The 19,573-nt window shown below is 45.4% G+C and overlaps 1 protein-coding gene across 1 annotated transcript in view; it reads left to right on the forward strand.

Annotated features, from left to right (window-relative positions):
- Positions 1–7,994: 7,994 nt before the first annotated feature.
- Positions 7,995–19,573, forward strand: part of LOC147115796 (transient receptor potential cation channel subfamily V member 5-like) — a 71,940-nt gene continuing 60,361 nt past the window's right edge. The window contains exon 1 of the mRNA XM_085991979.1: positions 7,995–8,270. Within this exon, the coding sequence (XP_085848105.1) occupies positions 8,089–8,270 (182 nt within the window). The 5' untranslated portion in view covers positions 7,995–8,088. The remainder of the gene's footprint in view (positions 8,271–19,573) is intronic.

Below are 19,573 nucleotides of genomic sequence, written 5' to 3' on the forward strand. Positions count from 1 at the left end.
GGCCGACTGTGAGATGCCACAAATGTCTGCTGCAGAACCCTGGAAAGAGCCCTGCAAAGAAATTGAGGGCGCTGGTGACTTTGACAGAAACTGGTAAGGAGTGTCCACCAGGTCCTCGGGGCTTAAGTTCTTGCACCAGCAAGCTGCAAATGTCTGCGGTGGCCTGGCACAATAGCCTAAGCCTCCTTTGGGGCTGCTGCTCATCCTCTGACTGTATACCCTGTGTTGGGGGTATCGCCTCCGGTGCTGTGCAGCCCTGCGCTGATGCCCTCTCTCCTGTGGAGCATCAGGTCATTGAGGAGTAGGTTGTTGGTGCTTGTTGCTGCTGCTGCTGGTGTTGGTGCTCATCCTGATATAATAGATGTTCCTCCCCTCCCACCAGCACCCCCTCCTTGTCTCTGCACCTGCTTAAAATCTGTTACATCTCCAGCTTTTTCCAGTTCTGATGAAGGGTCCCAGGCCTGAAACGTTAACTCTGTTTCTCTCTCCACAGATGCTGCCTGGTTGCTGAGTTTTTCCAGCATTTTCTGTTGTTATTTCAGATTTCCAGCATCTGCAGTATTTTGCTATCATATGCTGATATAATAGATGACAGGTCAAGTAGAGATCGGAGGAGAAATCTGTCAATGTTGTGATAGTTGGTACCAATGAGTTGAGAGTGGCTTCCGAGGTTGCAGAAAAGACATGCAAACTCTAGACATCTAAATCTGTGCTGAAAATGAAGTGAGCAAGAGCCTTTCCCTTAGACAAGTAATGAGGTATCATGTGGGAATATTTATTGGGATTTCCATGCTCTGCATTAATGATCTAGATCAATGGCCACTGAGCTTCCACCTCAGGTTAACAGACGTGGTTCCTGAGCTGTGTGATTCCCATGGTCATGCAATGAAACTCGAAAGGTCTGGTTAAAAATACTGTTAAATGTCTGACAACAAGGTTTTAATGAGTTTAATTAGGTCGGCTGCCTCTGCCGTTCGGGTCCGTGCTGCGCTGGCAAACGCGCCCGAATTAAAGACGCGAGGAGGCGGGATGACGACGGGTTCTCGACGCGCTCCCATTTTCTTCGACTTTCACTGCTGACCCGTCTCCAAACCCACACACACAGCAGCAGGAAATTCCGGCCATGGTGTGGCAACCTTAAAATTGAAAATCCCAGGTACAGGATGTCGATACTCAAAGATTCTAGTTGTTTAATCTTTGCAGCAGCAATGCAGTTTAAACCCTACCTTGGAGCAATAAATCACGCAACTGCCAGGCCACTTAGACCATAATTTTTAAGTCTAAGTGGCAGCGGCGTGAAAACTGGCTTAAATGCAGCAAAATCATTTTATTGGGGATGGAACTATGATAATTAATTTCTATTTTTTTCTCCCCTTGTCCAGTCTCTTTCCAACTGCATCCGCAACTTTCCTGACCCCATCTGCCACTTTAACAGTTTCCAGGCCCTAACCATCTCCTTTTCACCGTGGATGTCCAGTCCCTCTACACCTCCACCCCCCACCAGAACAGCCTAAGGGCCCTCCAATTCTTCCTTGAACAGAGGCCCAACCAGTCCCCATCCACCACCACCCTCCACCGCTTGGCTGAATTTGTTCTTACGTTGAACTCACTTCCTCTAAGTAAAAGGTGTTGCTATGGGAACCCGTATGGGTCCTAGCTATGCCTGCCTTTTTGTGGGATACGTGGAACAGTCTTTGTCCCAGTCCTACTCAGGTCCCCGCCGTCACCTCTTTTTCTGGTAAATTGATAACTGTATCGGTGCCGCTTCCTGCTCTCGCCCCGAACCGGAAAACGTCATCAACTTTGCTTCCAATTCCCACCCCTCCCTCACCTTCATATGGTCCAGCTCTGACTCTTCCCTTCCCTTCCTTGACTTTCCCATCTCCATTTCTGTCGATAGGCTGTCGACCAATATCTACTATAAGCCCACTGATTCCCACAGCTACCTTGATTACACTTCCTTCCACCCTGCTCCCTGTAAGGACTCTATTCCATTCTCCCAGTTTCTCCATCTCCGTCGCATCTGTTCCGACGTGGCCACCTTTCATACCAGTGCTTCCAATATGTCTTCCTTTTTCCTCAACCAAGGATTCCCCTCCACCATGGTTGACAGGGCCCTTGACCGTGTCCTTTCCATTTCCCACACTTCTGCTCACACCCCTTTTCCTCTCTCCAAGAACCACGATAGGGTTCCCCTTGTCCTCACCTTCCAACCCACCAGCCTTCACATTCAATGGATCATCCTCCACCATTTCCACCACCTTCACCACTAAACATATCTTCCACAACCCTCCTTGCATTCCGATGGGTCTGTTTCCTCCACAACACCCTGGTCCACTCTTCAATCACCCCCAACACCCCTCCCCATCTCACGGTGCCTTCCCGTGCAAGCGCAGGAGATGCAACATCTGCCCTTTTACCTCCTCCCTTCACACTGTCCAGGGCCCCAAGCACTCCTTCCAGAAGAAACCGCGATTTACTTGTACTTCTTTCAATTTGGTATACTGTATTCGGTGCTAACGATGCAGTCTTCTCTACACTGGAGAGACCAAATGCAGGTTGGGTGATCGCTTTGTGGAACACCTCCATTCAGTCCACTAGTGTGACCCTGAGCTTCCGATTGCTTGTCATCTTAATTCTCCGCTCCACTCCCACTCTAACTTCTCTGTCCTCGACCTCCTACATGGTTCTGATGAAGCTTGAGGAACAGCACATCATCTTTCGATTAGACACTTTACAATTTTCCAGACTCAATATTGAGTTCAACAATTTCAGATATTAACCAGTGCTCCCATTTTTTGGACAGCAGTTGCTGGTAATGATTCTGCTTTTCTCATTTTCAGCTCCTGTATGATGTGCCTCAATAATTCCGAGACTCGATGTTAGCGAAAGAAAACAAGGCTTTTATTAACTTAGAAGGTAACACGTAGTGGAGAGAGGTATCTTCCATCCGGAGGGCTGCAGTACTGGATATGAGGCCAGACTGAGCTTGCTTACATAGGGGCCAGGTATGGGCGGAGCCCTACACACAACACATTCCAATATACAATACAATGGTGAGGAAACGGAACTGGGGGAAGGGAAATGAAACTGAAACCGACCACAGTCACAGGCAGTGATGAATGGAATATTTCATCACATTCACCCCTTCTATAGATTTAGTCTGTTCGGGGGTTTGATAGTCCTCTGCGACCGACGTGGCTGTTGCGGTGCCGCGGGTGTCGGCTGGGTGTCCCCGGTAGCCTCCTGGGTCTCTGCCGGGGGTGCCGCCAGGGTTGTTGAAGGGGTAGTTGGTGGGGGTGCCGTTGGTCGATGTTCTTCCGGGGGTGATGAAAGAGTAGTGGGTGGGCAAGAGTTGCTGCGATCGTTGTCGCTGCTATCGCCGTGGTTGTTGTCGTTACCGGCTGGGGCGACATCTTTTATGGACACGGTGTCCTCCCTTCCGTCGGCGTGCCGGACATATGCTTATTGGGGGTTGGCGTGGAGTAGGTACACTGGCTCCACGAGAGGGTCCGTCTTGTGGCCCCTCACATGCCTTCGCACGAATACCGGACCTGGGGTGGAGAGCCATGACGGCATGGATACGCCTGAGGTGGATTTCCGGGGAAAGACAAATATTCGCTCATGAGGCGTGGCATTAGTGGCAGTACACAATAGCGACCGTATCGAATGGAGCACATCCGAGAGGACTTCCTGCCAGCGGGAGATTGGGAGGCCCTTGGTCCTTAGAGCTAGAGTGACTGCTTTCCATACTGTCCCGTTCTCTCGCTCCACTTGGCCGTTACCCCGGGGGTTGTAGCTGGTGGTACGGCTCGTGGCGATCCCCCTGGACAGCATGTACTGGCGTAGCTCTTCACTCATGAAGGACGCCCCCCTATCCGTATGGATGTAGCTCGGCATACCGAACAGGCAGAACAGGCTGTTGAGGCATTTAATGACCGTGGCGCTGGTCATGTCTGGGCAGGGGAAGGCGAATGGGAACCGGGAGTCTCGAAGGTGGAGAGCTCGATCCGCCACCTAAGAATCTTATCATTTTTAATCTTCCCCCTCTGTTTATTATTGAACATAAACGCTACCGACCGCTGGTCAGTAAGTAGGGTGAAGCGTTTGCCGGCTAGGTAGTGGCGCCAGTGGCGCACTGCCTCCACGATGGCTTGGGCCTCCTTTTCCATGGAGGAGTGTCTGATCTTGGACCCTTGGAGGGTCCTCGAGAAGAAAGCTACGGGCCGCCCCGCCTGGTTGAGGGTGGCCGCCAAGGCGAAGTCAGACGCATCACTTTCCACTTGAAATGGAGTGTTCTCGTCCACTGCCTGTAGCGTGGCCCGCTCAATATCCTGCTTAATGCTTTTGAAGGCGGCATGGGCCTCAGCAGAGAGCGGAAAAGAGGATGCTTTCAAGAGGGGGCGGGCTTTGTCGGAGTAGTTGGGGACCCATTGGGAATAATAAGAAAATAACCCCAGGCACCTTTTCAGGGCTTTGGGAGTGTTGGGCAGGGGCAGCTCCCGTAGGGGGCGCAATCGGTCGGGGTCTGGTCCGATTTCCCCATTCTCCACCACGCTGCCTAGTATGCAGAGGCGCGTGGTGTTGAAAACGCACTTGTCCTCGTTGTAGGTGAGGTTGAGTTTTTGTGCGGTTTCCAGGAACCTCTCGAGGTTCGAGTCGTGATCCTGCTGGTTGTGACCGCAGATGGTGACGTTGTCGAGGTAGGGGAAGGTTGCCTGCAAGTGGTGGTCATCGACCATGCGGTCCATCTCCCTCTGGAAGACCGAGACCCCATTCGTCACCCCAAAGGGGACTCTGAGGAATTGGTAGAGGCGTCCGTTCGCCTCGAAGGCGGTGTACGGGCGGTCCTCTGGTCTGATAGGGAGCTGGTGGAACGCTGACTTAAGGTCGATGGTGGAGAACACCCGGTATTGGGCGATTTGGTTCACCATTTCTGATATGCGGGGTAGCGGGTAGGTGTCTAGTTGGGTGTACCTGTTGATCGTTTGGCTATAGTCGATCACCATCCGTTTCTTCTCGCTACCCCTTACCACTACCACTTGGGCACGCCACGGGCTGTTGCTGCGTTCAATAATGCGCTCTTTCAGGAGCCTGTCTACCTCGGTCGCGATAAACCGCCTGTCCTCCCAGCTGTACCTCCTGCTTTTGGTCGCTATTGGCCGGCAGTTAGGGGTAAGGTTCGCGAATAGCGAAGGCGGCTTTACCTTCAGGGTAGCCAGACCGCACACTGTGAGGGGCGGCTGGGACCCACCGTACTTGAGCGTGATGCTTTAGTGGTTGCACTGGAAATCCAGGCCCAAGATCACGCTCGCACATAGATTCTTCATGATTAATACTTTAAAATTATCATATACAGTTCCGTTAACGGACAATTGTACCGTGCAGTAACCCAGAATGGTCGATGTCTGGGTTTTATCAGCCATAGAGATGGTACGCTGAGTAGGGACCACCTTTAGGGAGAGTTGTTGTGCCAGTTCACGGTGGATAAAACTCTCCGTGCTTCCACTGTCAATTAAACATTTAACCCTGCACCCGTTTACCTCGATGTCCACCATTGATTTGGATAGCGGGTGCGGCCTGGTCTGGTCCACTGTGACCGATGCCACTGTAGGGCCCTGATCGAGACAAGATGGCGTCCACGCTGTCTGCTCATAAGATGGCGGACCCCACGAGGTCGGGCAAGATGGCGTCCAAGATGGCCGCTCCCATGGCGCGCACGCAGCGGTGGCGGGTTTTCCGGCGGTTGGTTTTCCGGCGGGGTTCCCTCTGCACACCTTCCCGAAGTGCCCCTTCTTACCGCACTTAAAGCAGGTGGTGCCTTTCGCCGGGCACAGGTTTCTGGTGTGCTTTGGCTGCCCGCAGAAGTAGCAGTTGGGTCCCCGACGCGTCGCGGCTGTCGTAGGGCTTCTGGGGGGAGAGCGGGGCCCCGACGGTGTCGGGCTGCCGGGCGGGGAAGATGCCTTCCAAGATGGCAGCGCCCTTGGTGTACACGTGGCGGCGTGGACGGCGCGGGCTGAAGAGTAGGCGTCCGAGTTTCTCTGGGCCACATCCAGGGATCGCGCGCTGTCTGCAGCCTGTTTCAGGTCCAATCCCGTTTTTTCCAGCAGTCTTTGCCGGACGTAAGTGGAGCTGAGGCCTGTGATAAAGGCATCGCGAACAAGCTCGTCAGTGTACACTGCGGCTTTTACATCTCGGCACTTGCAGTCTTTGCCAAGCATTTTCAGGGTGCCTAGGAACTCCTCCACTGATTCCCCAGGTCGCTGTGCGCGAGTAGCGAGCAGATGCCTAGCATACACCTCATTCGTAGGCTGCTGGTAATGCGCCTTTAAGATGTCGCAGGTGGCCAGGTACATGTCGGCGTCTTGGATGAGGGGGTAAACCCGGTGGCTTACCCAATTCCGCAGAATTCCGAGTTTCATACTCGCAGCGTCCGTAGCGTCTTTGACGGCTGCGGAATTGTCCAGGAAGAATTCCATACACATAAACCAGTGTCTGAAGCGTGCTGATGCGTCTGGAGCATGCTGATCCAAATCCAAACGTTCGGGTTTCAGGAGTTGATCCATTGTGTTGAAAAATAAGTTAATAAAATTGATGTGCCTCAATAATTCCGAGACTCGATTTTAGCGAAAGAAAACAAGGCTTTTATTAACTTAGAAGGTAACACGTAGTGGAGAGAGGTATCTTCCATCCGGAGGGCTGCAGTACTGGATATGAGGCCAGACTGAGCTTGCTTACATAGGGGCCAGGTATGGGCGGAGCCCTACACACAACACATTCCAATATACAATACAATGGTGAGGAAACGGAACTGGGGGAAGGGAAATGAAACTGAAACCGACCACAGTCACAGGCAGTGATGAATGGAATATTTCATCACACTGTAGACCATCTTTTGTTTCTTTTATTATCCCATTACCATCTCCTTTCACCTTGCAGCATCATTCCTTTGGTCATTTAATCTCTCCTGCCTTCCACGCTATCACAGACCTTCCCTTATGTTCTTTCCTCCCCTCCCCCCTTTCCCTGCCTCTAAAATTTGCTTAAAACCTGCTACATCTCTAACTTATCCCAGTTCTGATGAAAGGTCAGTGAGCTGAAATGTTAACTCTGTTTTTCTCTCTCCACAGATGCTGCCTGACCTGCTGAGCATTTCCAGAGTTTTCTGTTTTTATTTCAGATTTCCAACATTCGCAGCATTTCGCTTTTATAGTTAACTTCTGACTGTTTTTCAGTGAGGATAACACAGATCTGCGCAAAAGTCCAACCAAAATATGGAATGGCATAATTAATAGCATACGTCACTTATTCCATAATTTCCTTTCTTTTGCCCCACTCAAGGGTCCCTATGACACAGATGCGCCATTACAGTGACACAAGTCCCCAGGAAAATCTGGGCCCATATCATTTTTAACACTTTGGTAAATTTCCCCCTCTTTTTTCCTTGTTGATTTTGTATAGCTTGTTTTTGTCCCCTTGCATCTAACATGTATCCATCATAATCCAGATGTCACACTTCAAAATATGAACAGTACTAAAAAAAAAGAAAGCCAGTCATTTCCTACCAAGGGCAAATTCTGAAAGGGTGATTAGCAACTTCGGCAATATTTCTGCAGGATAACACATGAAGGAATATCAGTTCATACCATATAACACTCAAATGCTCAAAAGTGTCCTTTTTTTCAATCCTGCATGACCCCAGCCTTTTTGTTATTTATATCAAAGGGACCAGTAAAAAAGTCAGAAGTAACCCAAATTCCCCTGCCTTAGTTAAAATCAAAGCATTTTCAACAGTATTTTTTATGTAGGTAGCATCACTCTGGAGAAAATCTGGGCGTTAAGTGAAAGTAAAAGTCCTGCTGTCTTGTCACTCATGCCCAGTGCTGTCTTTAACCGTCTGGAGCCGGCAGGCAGAAGCCTGACGTCAGACGCGATGTCTATAATACAGCCTGTCGAAGGCAGTGGCCAGAGGCTCTGCGATGGAAGAGGAGAGACCTGAATGATTATGGCAATGGGATTCTGGATGTTTAGGTATTTCCAGATTTCACCGAGAAACATTTGGGATGGCGTTACAAAGAATACGCGATAATGAATATTAAAAAAACGATTAAGATGGCTGCATTCAGAAAAGCGATTGACTGTTTCCTCATTAGATTGAAAAATCCAATTTCACCCACTCAGTCAGCATCCAAGGACAGCACATCTGACAAAGTTGGACTGGGAGGCCGGCAGAAGAACTTTAATAACGTGTTTGAAGTGAAAAATAGAGGGTAAGTGTAAGGTGAAATTAACGAATTTATGAGAAAGAGCATGTTTTAAAAACACATATAAATGTACTTAAACCTGGGTGGGGATATCATAGTCAGCCGTTAACTGTTTGGTTTCAACGATAGTTAGAAATACTTTAAAAAATGTAAAATAACTTGGACCCTAGCAGTTATGTACTTGATTTATGTATTAATTAAGATTGCTTTTCTGTCTTTTTTCTTCTGCCATGTGCTTTTCCTTTTAAATATCATAATAAATACAGAACTCTACAACCTGGTCCACTTGGGCACACACTGCTCTATAAGTAATAACTTCTGTTTTACCGTGCGTTTTATCGAAAGTTTTTTTGAAATTATGCAAATATTCGAAATATCTTGTTGTGTATAAGACTTGCCAAGCACTATCTAGTCTTGTATCTTTGAGGATTTGTTTACTTTACCAGTTAACTCTTAAACCTATGAGTAGTTTGCTAAAAGGTGGTACATTAGGATCAGAAATTTGATAAACTGCAGATAAAAAAGAGCAATTTGAATTTATTTGGGCTACCCTTCATGCAGCAAACAAAAGCAGAAACCTTTGTACAATTTGGTGTATATCACACCTTTGTTCTTGCTTTTTAGGGAACAATTTCTTTGTCTTTATTATTTTTAGTGTTCTCATAAAATAGTGGGCTAGCTTATACACTTGTAATTTATAATCCTACAGCAACATAACCCAAATAATTAGATATTTACAAAAACTACTGCTGTTTCTGGGGAAACTTGTCAGCCGATTTGCTATAATTATTGCATTAACCATTTAAAATGGACAATTAGAATTATCTTATATAAGGGGTAGGATCCCTTCGCCATGTCCTTCTGTGGCAATCCCCATCCACAAATTAAATGCCGGGCAGATGATCTGTTCCTAGGCCTCTACAAATATTGTACAGTAATCAGCCGCTAAGTGATACAAAAATACAACCTATTCAACACCCTCCAATTCTCCCTCTGCTGTGGTTCCTCATATGCATGAGTTCCAATTCTTAGTTTATATAGGAGTCATCTCTATTCATCTTCACACCGTACTTCTCCCAATGGACTAGCTGAGTTGGCAATTCACCAGGTGAAGAATTGCGGATGCATTTATATCTCCAGTTTCTATGGTGCAGCACGTTGCTATATTATTGCACTTTATCAGTGGGCCACCTGCTTGGCTCAGGATTTATCACTTAAATGTTATATAATAGGAGTGAATGGGAAGTTGTTTGGTATATTGGAAATTGTATGCTTGGATCAAAGGTATCCAAGAATCTGGACTTACCTTCAGCATTAAAGTCTTGGTAATATTAACACACATTTGATAACTTCTGTTTGCATCTTTTGCATTCCTAATTCTTGTACATTGTGCAATACAAATTGTAAGATTCACTGTCAGATGCAACTTTAAGAAGTTTTTTCCTTGTACCACAAGGATGCCACAAATGCAAAATACAGATTGTTTTTGCAAATTAACTACAGCACATTGGCTGAGCGGAAGGTTTCATTTACTGAATTATATTTGCTGTCTGTTTAAATTAATATACTTCTGAACTGTCAGTCACACAGCAATGGACCTGCACTGTGGTACACAATGTACAAGGAACTTAAAATGAAAAATTGCCAAATTATGCATCAGGAGATAAAGATGTTTGCACATTATACTCTACATTTATTTTGGCTACATTGAGTGGTGGTTTTGAGATAATGTCACCATATGACCGCAACAGAAAGGTGGGACAATCAAATGTATGAAACCCATCAGGGAGCCCACAAAACACAACCTATGCCAAACTCTCAGTGTGGCTTCTTTGGTTAAATTACATCAGTCCCAGATAATGATAAAGGTTGCTATTATATCCCTGAGTGTACTTTAGTCTAAGAAATGAAACCTCCTCCAGTAGATGGTTTTACAACCCTTCTTCTGGAGACCAGCTGTATAATAACATCAGCAATCCAAGGAACTGAGTCATATCATGGGGCGCCAAATATGCAAAATCCATAGCATGAGATGTGTTTCCCCCTGAGTCATCTAATTGCTGAAAACTGTTATTTTTATTCACTCCATTTCGCATCACATTTCAATAAATTTGCTGTGGGTATTAATGTCCATGGGTATGAGCATCACCATGCCACCATCTTTAACATGCATAGAGCCAGGATGCAGTCACCTGATTTTTGAGCACAACAAATTTATCTGAATGGAGAAACAGTATAACTCTGGTCTGAGTAATTAATGGAAGCAAATTGTTCCTCAGACATGGTTTTGAAAACCCAAGCACCTATGCCTTTAGTTTTTAGAGGAAATGTTTAATTTTGTTGTGTGTGACCTTAATTCAGCTGAATAATAATTACACTTTGACTGGGTTTTAAAATCCTGCTCTTGGAATCTTGATTGCTTTTCAACAATATGTTATTCCACAAACATTACCTTGAAGTGATATGTGACCCCATGTTTCTCAAGAGGGTGTGACAGTAGAGCTGACTTTGCTGCTGGAAAACATTGGCCCATCTTCCACCAGCCTTACAGCATGTTTGTGAACCATACATTAGGAACTGATTTTGCACAAGAACAGTTTTTTCATATTTAGATTTAGCATGGATAGCTAAGAGGTGAATTGCAGCTGGGAATCTCCCAAATGTCCATGGTAACTTTGGCAGAAGAGCCGCGGAAACCCTGGCGATATGGCATAAATGGCATTTACACTGTTTTTCCAGGGTTTTTGCATCTTTTTCGCTAAAGTCACGGTGGGCAATCAGGAGAATCCCCATGGAAATTCACCCCCATATTTCCTGCTCTGTATGGTTTCCTGATTTCCCCAGCTATCAAAGCATTTCTTCTTTTTGACCAATGCTGCAGTAATGACTTTCATTACACCAGGGCTGTGACACAATGCCAATGCTACTTGGATGGGATGTGGTGCTCTGCATTAGATGCAATGGGGTAAATTCTTGTGTGACCACTCTCATTGGGTGGGTGGCAGGCAAAGTGAACCGCCTGCCCATCTGATGGAAGTGATCCGAGGCCCGACCAACTTTCATGGTAAGGTCTCATTTTCATTTGGATCAGATTGCTGATCAGAAGGGGATGAAATTCTGGTGGCTCCAGCCAGTCCAGTTAAATTGAGTTGTGGGATATCAATCCCGGGATAAGGCTATGGAGAGTCAGACATTGGAGGGTGCGGGTGTTCGACTTTTGCTCCTCCTGGCCCCACGAAAATTATTTGCAAACTGTTTTTCCCCTTTTTTTGTGTGGTTTGTAGTGGCCCCTTTAAGGACTGCTGATTAGGCTGCTCAATGCCAAGTAGCAGTGGCTCATTAGTACTTCAAAATTGTATAGAAGTCCTATTAATGTCATATCATGAGCTAATAAAGTTCATAAGAACATAAGAAATAGGAGCAGGAGTAGGCCATTTGGCCCTTTGAGCCTACTCCACCATTCAATAAGATCTTCTACCTCATCTCCACTTTCCTGCACTATCCCCATATCCCTTGATTCCCTTAATATCCAAAAATCTATCGATCTTTGTCTTGAATATACTCAATGGCTGAGCCTCTACAGCCCTCTGGAGTAGAGAATTCCAAATAGTCACCACCCAATGAGTGAAGAAATTTCTCCTCATCTCAGTCCTAAATAGCCTACCCCTTATTCTGAGACTGCGACCCCTGGTTCTGGACTCCCCAGCCAGGGGAAACATCCTCCCTGCATCTACCCTGTCAAGCCCTGTAAGAATTTTGTATGTTTCAATGAGATCACCTCTCATTCTTCTAAACTCTAGAGAATATAGGCCTAGTCTACTCAATCTGTCCTCATAGGACAATCCCCCCATCCCAGAAACCAGTCTGGTGAACCTTTGTTGCACTCCCTCTATGGCAAGTATATCCTTCCTTAGGTAAGGAGACCAAAACTGTACACAATACTCCAGGTGTGGTCTCACCAGGGCCCTATATAATTACAGTAAGACATCTTTACTCTTATACTCAAATCCTCTTGTAATAAAGGCCAACATACCAGTTGCTTTCCTAATTGCTTGCTGTGCCTGCATGTTAACTGTCAGTGATTCATGTACAAGGACACCCAGGTCCCTCCGAGCACCAACATTTCCCAATCTCTCAATATTTAAAAAATACTCTGCTTTTCTATTTTTCCTACCAAAGTGGATAACTTCACAACTCTCCACATTATATTCCATTTGCCATGTTCTTTCCCACTCACTTAGCCTATATCCCCTTGACGCCTCCTTTCATCCTCCTCACAACTTACATTCCCACCCAGCTTTGTATCACCAGTCAACTGGGATATATTACATTTGGTCCCCTCATCCAAATCATTGATGTAGATTGTGAATAGCTGAGGCCCAAGCACTGATCCTTGTGGTACCCCACTAGTTACAGCCTGCCAACCCGAAAATGACCCGTTTATTCCTACTCTGTTTTCTGTCCATTAACCAATCCTCAATCCATGCTAGTATATTACCCCCAATCCCATGAGCCCTAATTTTGTTTAATAACCTCTTGTGTGGCACCTTATCGAATGCCTTCTGAAAATCCAAATACACCACATCCACTGGTTCCCCTTTATCTATTCTGCTAGTTACAACCTCAAAAAACTCTAACAGATTTGTCAAACATGATTTCCCTTTCATAAATCCGTGTTGACTCTGCCCAATCCTATGATTATTTTCTAAGTGCCCTGCTACCACACCCTTAATAATAGATTCTAGCATTTTCCCTGCTACTGATGTCAGGCTAACTGACCTGTAGTTCCCCGTTTTCTCTCTCCCTCCTTTCTTAAATAGTGAAGTTACATTTGCTACCTTCCAATCCACAGGAACCGTTCTAGAATCTACGGAATTTTGGAAAATGACAACCAATGCATCATCTATCTCTATAGCCACCTCTTTCAAAATCCTAGAATGTTGGCCATCAGGTCCAGGGGATTTATCGGCTTTCAGTACCATTCATTTCTCCAGTACTATTTTTTTTACCAATACTAATTTCTTTCAATTCCTCATTCTCGCTATAGGCTTGGTTCTCCACTATTTTTAGGATTTTTTTTGCGTCTTCTTCCATGAAGACAGATACCTTTGGGCTGGATTTTGCCAATGGGGAGCTTTTGGAGGTGGGACTCCCACTTGTCGGGTTTCAGTCCCGCCTCCATCAACTTCTGGCCAACCCACGCTATTTTCCCTTGATTGACCTTGTTAAACCCGCCCAGTGAGCTTAGCAGGCCAATTAAGGGAAAGCTGGTTACAGAGAACGTCAACGTATGACGTTTCATCTGCAAATATTTTTGACAGATGAATTGTCATTGTTTGACAGCTCTGTGAAACTGTCGAACACTGACATTCTCTGTAGTTTGTTAAGTTCCTGAATTCAAGACCTCATCAAACCTTTCTTTTGTAGAAATTTGATGGTTGCTGCATTGGAGAATGCAATGGCCATTTGTCGGCCTAGAAATTCGGTGGGGTTAGCGCCCAATTAGAGGCGTTAGAGGGCCTTGCGCCGGAATTATAGCCGCGATCGAAATTGCGTTGGGCCCTACCATCGGCGTTAGCCGGTAGCGCTGCGCCAGCACCGATGACGTCATCGGTGTGCGCAGCGTCCCGGTTGCCGTGGTAACGCGGCCGGACGCCCAAATTCAGTTGCGGCTGCCTCGCCCGTGGCAGCCGCAACCAATGATTGTTCAACGGGATGTTGCAGCACGTAGCGCCAGCGCATTAAGGTGGAGCGGCGGCCGGCCGCTTTCCCGGCGGCCGCCTGCCCGCACCTCCCTCCCCGGACTCCTCCACCACCCCCCCGCGGCACTGATGTGTGTGGCCCACGAGCCCGGCACTTCTCCGAGGTGCCGGGCTCATTTGTCAGGCGAATCGACCGGTCAGCGGTCGGCTGCAGGCAGCTCCTCCTTAACAGAAGGAGGAGGCCTGCAGTACCCCAGCCTGCCGCACCGCATCGGGTGCCGCAGCGGGGGATTAGCGCCGCAAACCTGCATTCAGCGCCCATAGTGAGGCGCTGAAACCCTCCATTAGCGCCCGCAGCCGTCTGGGCGCGGGGCAGCTGAATTTTTGGCGGGCGCAGCGGCAATTATCGCGGGTGCAAAATTTTGGGCGCAAAAGCCCTGGCGGAGGCAAACCTAATTTCTAGGCCGTCATCTCTACCACGGAGGTGTGAGATTCTCCGCATACACACCGATTGAAGCCTGCAGGAAGAAATAAAGGTAAGTACACCTTTTCTAACACTTTGCCCTTACCTCAGATACTCACCTCTCCACACTTGCACCCATCACTCACCTCCACAGCACACCTTTGGACCCCTTCGACCCCTGCAGACCCACTACTCGCCTCGGTGACCCTGGCGGGTTTCGAAGCTTTCGGGAATCCCGCACTTGTGTGGGCAAAATGGGGATAATCCTATTTCTGCCTGTTAACTACCTGTTAACAGGCAGTTAAGTGGCTGTAATCCCTTCCCGTCTCCAAGGAGATGGGACCCGGCATGGGATGGCTACCCGCCTCCTGGCAAGATGGCATGGAGGCGGGTTGGGGTGGGTTGGGCACCTGCCCCCAAATTCTGCCATTTTCCCGGCAGTCCCGCCTCCAAACCCGCCTCCCCAGGGCTGGCAAAATCCAGCTCACAGTATTTGTTCAATTTCTCTGCCATTTCTTTATTCCCCATTATAATTTCTTCTGTCTCAGCCTGTAAGGGACCCACATTTACTTTTGCAAATCTTTTCCTTTTTACATACCTATAGAAGCTTTTACAATCTGTTTTTATGTCTGTCGCTAGTTTACTCTCATATTCTATTTTCCCTTTCTTTGTCAATTCCTGCCTATTTCCAGTGGGCAGTTGGGCTGCCCATTCCAAGGTCCCAACTAAAATTCTCAAAATGAAGTCAGCAGTAGCCTGTGAACTTTCCAGCACCTTTTATTGTGGTATCCTGGCCTCGCTGAGAAGCTTACTTCAGTCTGGTGGGCTGTGGGACAGGATAAGCAAAGTTCTCAGATGATGCAAATATTTATATTTGTCTGATTGATGTGCTTATTCAGGAGTCCCTCAGGAATGTGTGCTGAGCACTACTGTGCTTTTCCTCTTCATCAGTGATCTGGTGGATGTCATCAAAAGTGATGTGTTTGCTGATACCATCCCATTGAAGCAGCAATTGATGGGGTGGTATCAGCACTTTAATGAAATATAGTGAGGGAAGAAAAAACAATTGATATGTCAACTTCAGTATTGCGAAGACCAAAACAATAACTAGGTCAAGAGGTATTGACAGCCACATCTAAGTAGCAAAGCTACTTAGCTCTCTTCAGCTGCAACATTCAATATCTTGCCTTGATAGTCTTGTGAACTACACTGGGGCAAAAACAATGATGACAGTGGTTGGAAAAGCTAATAGAAGAGTGGGAATCTTCAAGAAACCTTAGATTTTAATTTTTCTATAAAGCCTATATCTGTTTAGCAGTGGAATAATGTAATCTGATTCTCCAGTCCGTGGAGTAAAGCTAGCTCTTCTTCCTGGATTCAGTACAGTTCAAAGCAAAGCAGGTCAGTGGGTTGGATCAGTGTGGCCAACTCATGCTAGAATTCATCCTCTATAATACCAGAGCAATATGGTTGGATGGACAAACCAATAAAAATAAGAAGGAAGCAGTGAAAAAAATCTGAGGTTTCTCAGAGGACCCCATAATGCAACAAGTGAAGCAATATATTACCATAGCTGCAGAATGCAGTTATACAGCATTGATTCAGCCTAGTTTTATGAGTGATATGTAGTATAATTGTGATTTATGTCAAATTAATTCACGTTTAGATTGCTTATCAGAAGTGGCTTGAGACCAATTCGAGGATAGTCTTGTAGCATTACAGGTTTACGCTGACTGCGGTATAGAATCATAGAGCACAGAAAGTGGCCATTTAGCCCATCATGTCTGTGTTGGCTCTTTGAAAGAGCTATCCAATTAGCCCCATTCCCCTACTCTTTTCCCATAGCCCTGCAAATGTTTCCTTTTCAAGTATATATCCAATACTTCAATCAAATAACTTCAATCAATGGATCTCCAGCATTAGGAAGCCAGTGAGTGGAACTTTATGCATGTGTACTTAAATATTCTTTGCTTAATTAGAGAATTATACAAGTGAATGATATGACTTGGTGTTGGCTCTCAAAGTAGATACTGGTCTCAAACTGATACCTTCGGTATAGTTGCAGAACTTGATTTAGTATTTGGCAATCTATCAGTACTAATTAATAACTTTGAAATGGGTGAACATTTGGGAGAAGTGATTATTGTATTGTTAGATTTGAAAGAAAGAAAGACAGACTTGCATTTATATAGCACCTTCTATGACCTCAGGATGTCTCAAAGTACTTTACAACTAATGTAGTACTTTTCCAAAGTGTAGTCATTTGATATTGTAATAAGGCTAAGGCTAAAAGGAACAATATGAAGGTGAAAGACTTTAGTGGTGCGAACTTGAAGGTTACAAGGCAAATTCTATGAAAGATTAATTGAGAAGCTGAACTAAAAGTAAAACTACAGAAGAGAAATTGAATTTCTTCAAGAGCACTTCAAAGGATAAGAAAAAGTATATCATTGTGAGTAAAAGTGGAAAAATATCAAGACTTAGAGCATAGTAGTTGAACAAGGATGTCAAAATAACTTGTATTAATTTGAAAGATATGAAAGAAAACAAAGCATAATGATGCTTGGATATATAAAAAAGTAAATTCAGAATAATTAGAATGAGTTTTGGAAGATGTAAGAGAACAATAGAAAAGCAAGGACTTACATTTGTATGCTGTATCAAACCTCCATGTCGGGGAACACCTGGCCAGCTCTGAGCATAATATAATTAGGTTTAATCTTATTGGCCAATCTAAGGCTGCAGCCACTCTCATGCTGGTCCCAGATTTTAAGAGGGCTAACTTTACAAAAATGGCTGAAGATTTGGCAAAAGTTGACTGGGCAACCCTACTAGATAAGCAATGAAGTACTGAGGATAAATGGGCTCTATTTAAAAACATTCTCAAACAGAATGAAGTCATGTATGTCCCAATGGATAAAAGAAGGGCACATGGCAAAACAAAACCATTATGGTTGATGAGAAATGTGCAGAGGCAAATCAAATTGGAATAGAAGGCATTCTACACACTTAAGGAATTTAACTCACAGGAGTACCGAGGCAAACATCACATACAATTGAGGGAGACTAAAACAGCCATAAAAGTACCTTAAGAAATCTCTGCAAAAGAAAATGACGTGCAATTGTGGCAGTAATAGCAAAAGCTTTTTCAACTATATCAGAAGTCACAAGACCATTAAGGACTGTATAGGGCAGGATACTGTCAGGCAGATTCAAACTGATTCTCAGGTTATGGCAGAGCTGCTAAATGACTATTTTGCATCAGTCTATACTTCTATAGATGTTGCGTATGTTCCAGGTGTGAGGTGCTCTGTATTGGATAGCATTATTATTAATGTCATGTCATGTAATTATTAGTAATGTCATCTTTAATAGATTACAAAAGCTCAAAATTGATAGGGCTCCAAGTCTGTATAATATCCATCCAAGGGTGAGTAAGGAGCTGGGACAGGAGCTCTGTGAGCCCCCTGCCCATATTTTCAATAATTCAGCTGTGTCAAGGATAGTTCCCTTCGACTGGAAGCTAGCTCATGTAGTTCCTATTTTCAAAGAGGTGACAAATCAGAGTCAGGGAACCGCATGCTTATCAGCCTGACATCCATTATTGAGAAAATGCTAGAATGGATTGTAAGGCCCACCCTTAGAAATACACAGCATGGCTTCTGGAAAAATAGGTTGTGCCGTACAAATTTGATAGAGTTTCTTGAGGAAGTCAATAGGGTAGTGGATGAGGAAAATCCAGTAGACATTGTTGACCTGGACTTGCAGAAAGCCTTTGATAAGGTATCTCGCACTGGGTTAGTTCACAACATAGAATCTTGTAATAACAACAGAAAATGCTGGAAAAACTCAGCAGGCCAGGCAACATTCGTGGAGAGAAAATAGAGTCGACGTTTCGGGTCTAACCCTTTTTCAAAACTGTGGTATCAGTAGTAATTTGATACACTGGATTAGGAATTGGCTCCAATCCTGCAGTCAAAACGTTGTAGTTAACGGATGTGGTTCAGCCTGGAGGCACGTTACTTGTGGCGTCCCCAGGGATTAGTCCTAGGCCTGCTACTGTTCACTGTCTTTATTAATGACATGGGCAGTGGTGTTGGATGTGTGGTCAGTAAATTTGCAAATTACACCAAAATCTGTGCAAGGATAAGACAGTAGAGGAGTGCAATCAAATGCAAAATGATTTAGATGTGCTAGGGGAGTGGGCCACACAATGGTAAATGACATTTAACTTAGATAAATGTAGTGTCATGCATGCTTGTAGGGCCAACACTGAATACACATATAATTTGCAGGGAACAATACTGAGGGTACTTGAGAGAGAAAATGATCTAGGTGTTATTGTGGACAGATCAATGTAAGTTCATGACCAATGTAAAGAAACTGCAGCTAAAGCTAACAGTGTATTGGGTTGTATTAATAGAACCATTCAGTATAAAACAAAGGACACAATTTTTTCACGATACATTTTGCTGGTCATACTGCAACTGGCGTACTGTACCCAGTTTTGGTTCCCCTAGCTGATGCATGATATAGTGGCCTTGGAAAAGGTCCAGAGGAGAGCTACGAGAATGATTCCTAGAGTAAAGAACCTCAGCTACTTAGATAGACTTAAAGACCTTGGTCTATTTACTTTAGAGCTGTGAAGACTTAGAGGTGACCTGATAAAGCTCTGTAAAATAATTAAAGGGCTGGATAGTGTGCCTATTGATAGATTATTCCAGTTAACAGATTGGGGAGGACCAGGGGACATGAGTTTAAACTATGTAAGAGTAGGAATAGACTGGATGTTGGGTGGCTCTTCTTTTATACGAACATAAGAAATAAGAGCAAGAGTAGGCCATATGGCCCCTCGAGCCTGCACCTCCATTCAATAAGATCATGGCTGATCGTCGACCTCAACTCCACTTTCCCGCCCGATCTCCATATCCCTTGATTTCCCCATGAGTCCAAAAATCTATCTATTTCAGCCTTGAATATACTCAAAGACTCAGCATTCACAGCCCTCTGGGGCAGGGAATTCCAAAGATTCACAGCCCTCTGAGTGAAGAAATTCCTCCTCACTTTTCCCAGAGAGTAGTGAACCTCTGGAATAAATTGGCAGCTGGTGTGGTGGGTGTTGACTCTCTCTACACGTTCAAGAG

Source organism: Somniosus microcephalus, chromosome 6, assembly GCF_052327205.1.
Source record: "Somniosus microcephalus isolate GS21.2 chromosome 6, FLI_Smic_1.0, whole genome shotgun sequence".
Taxonomy (NCBI): Eukaryota; Metazoa; Chordata; class Chondrichthyes; order Squaliformes; family Somniosidae; genus Somniosus; species Somniosus microcephalus.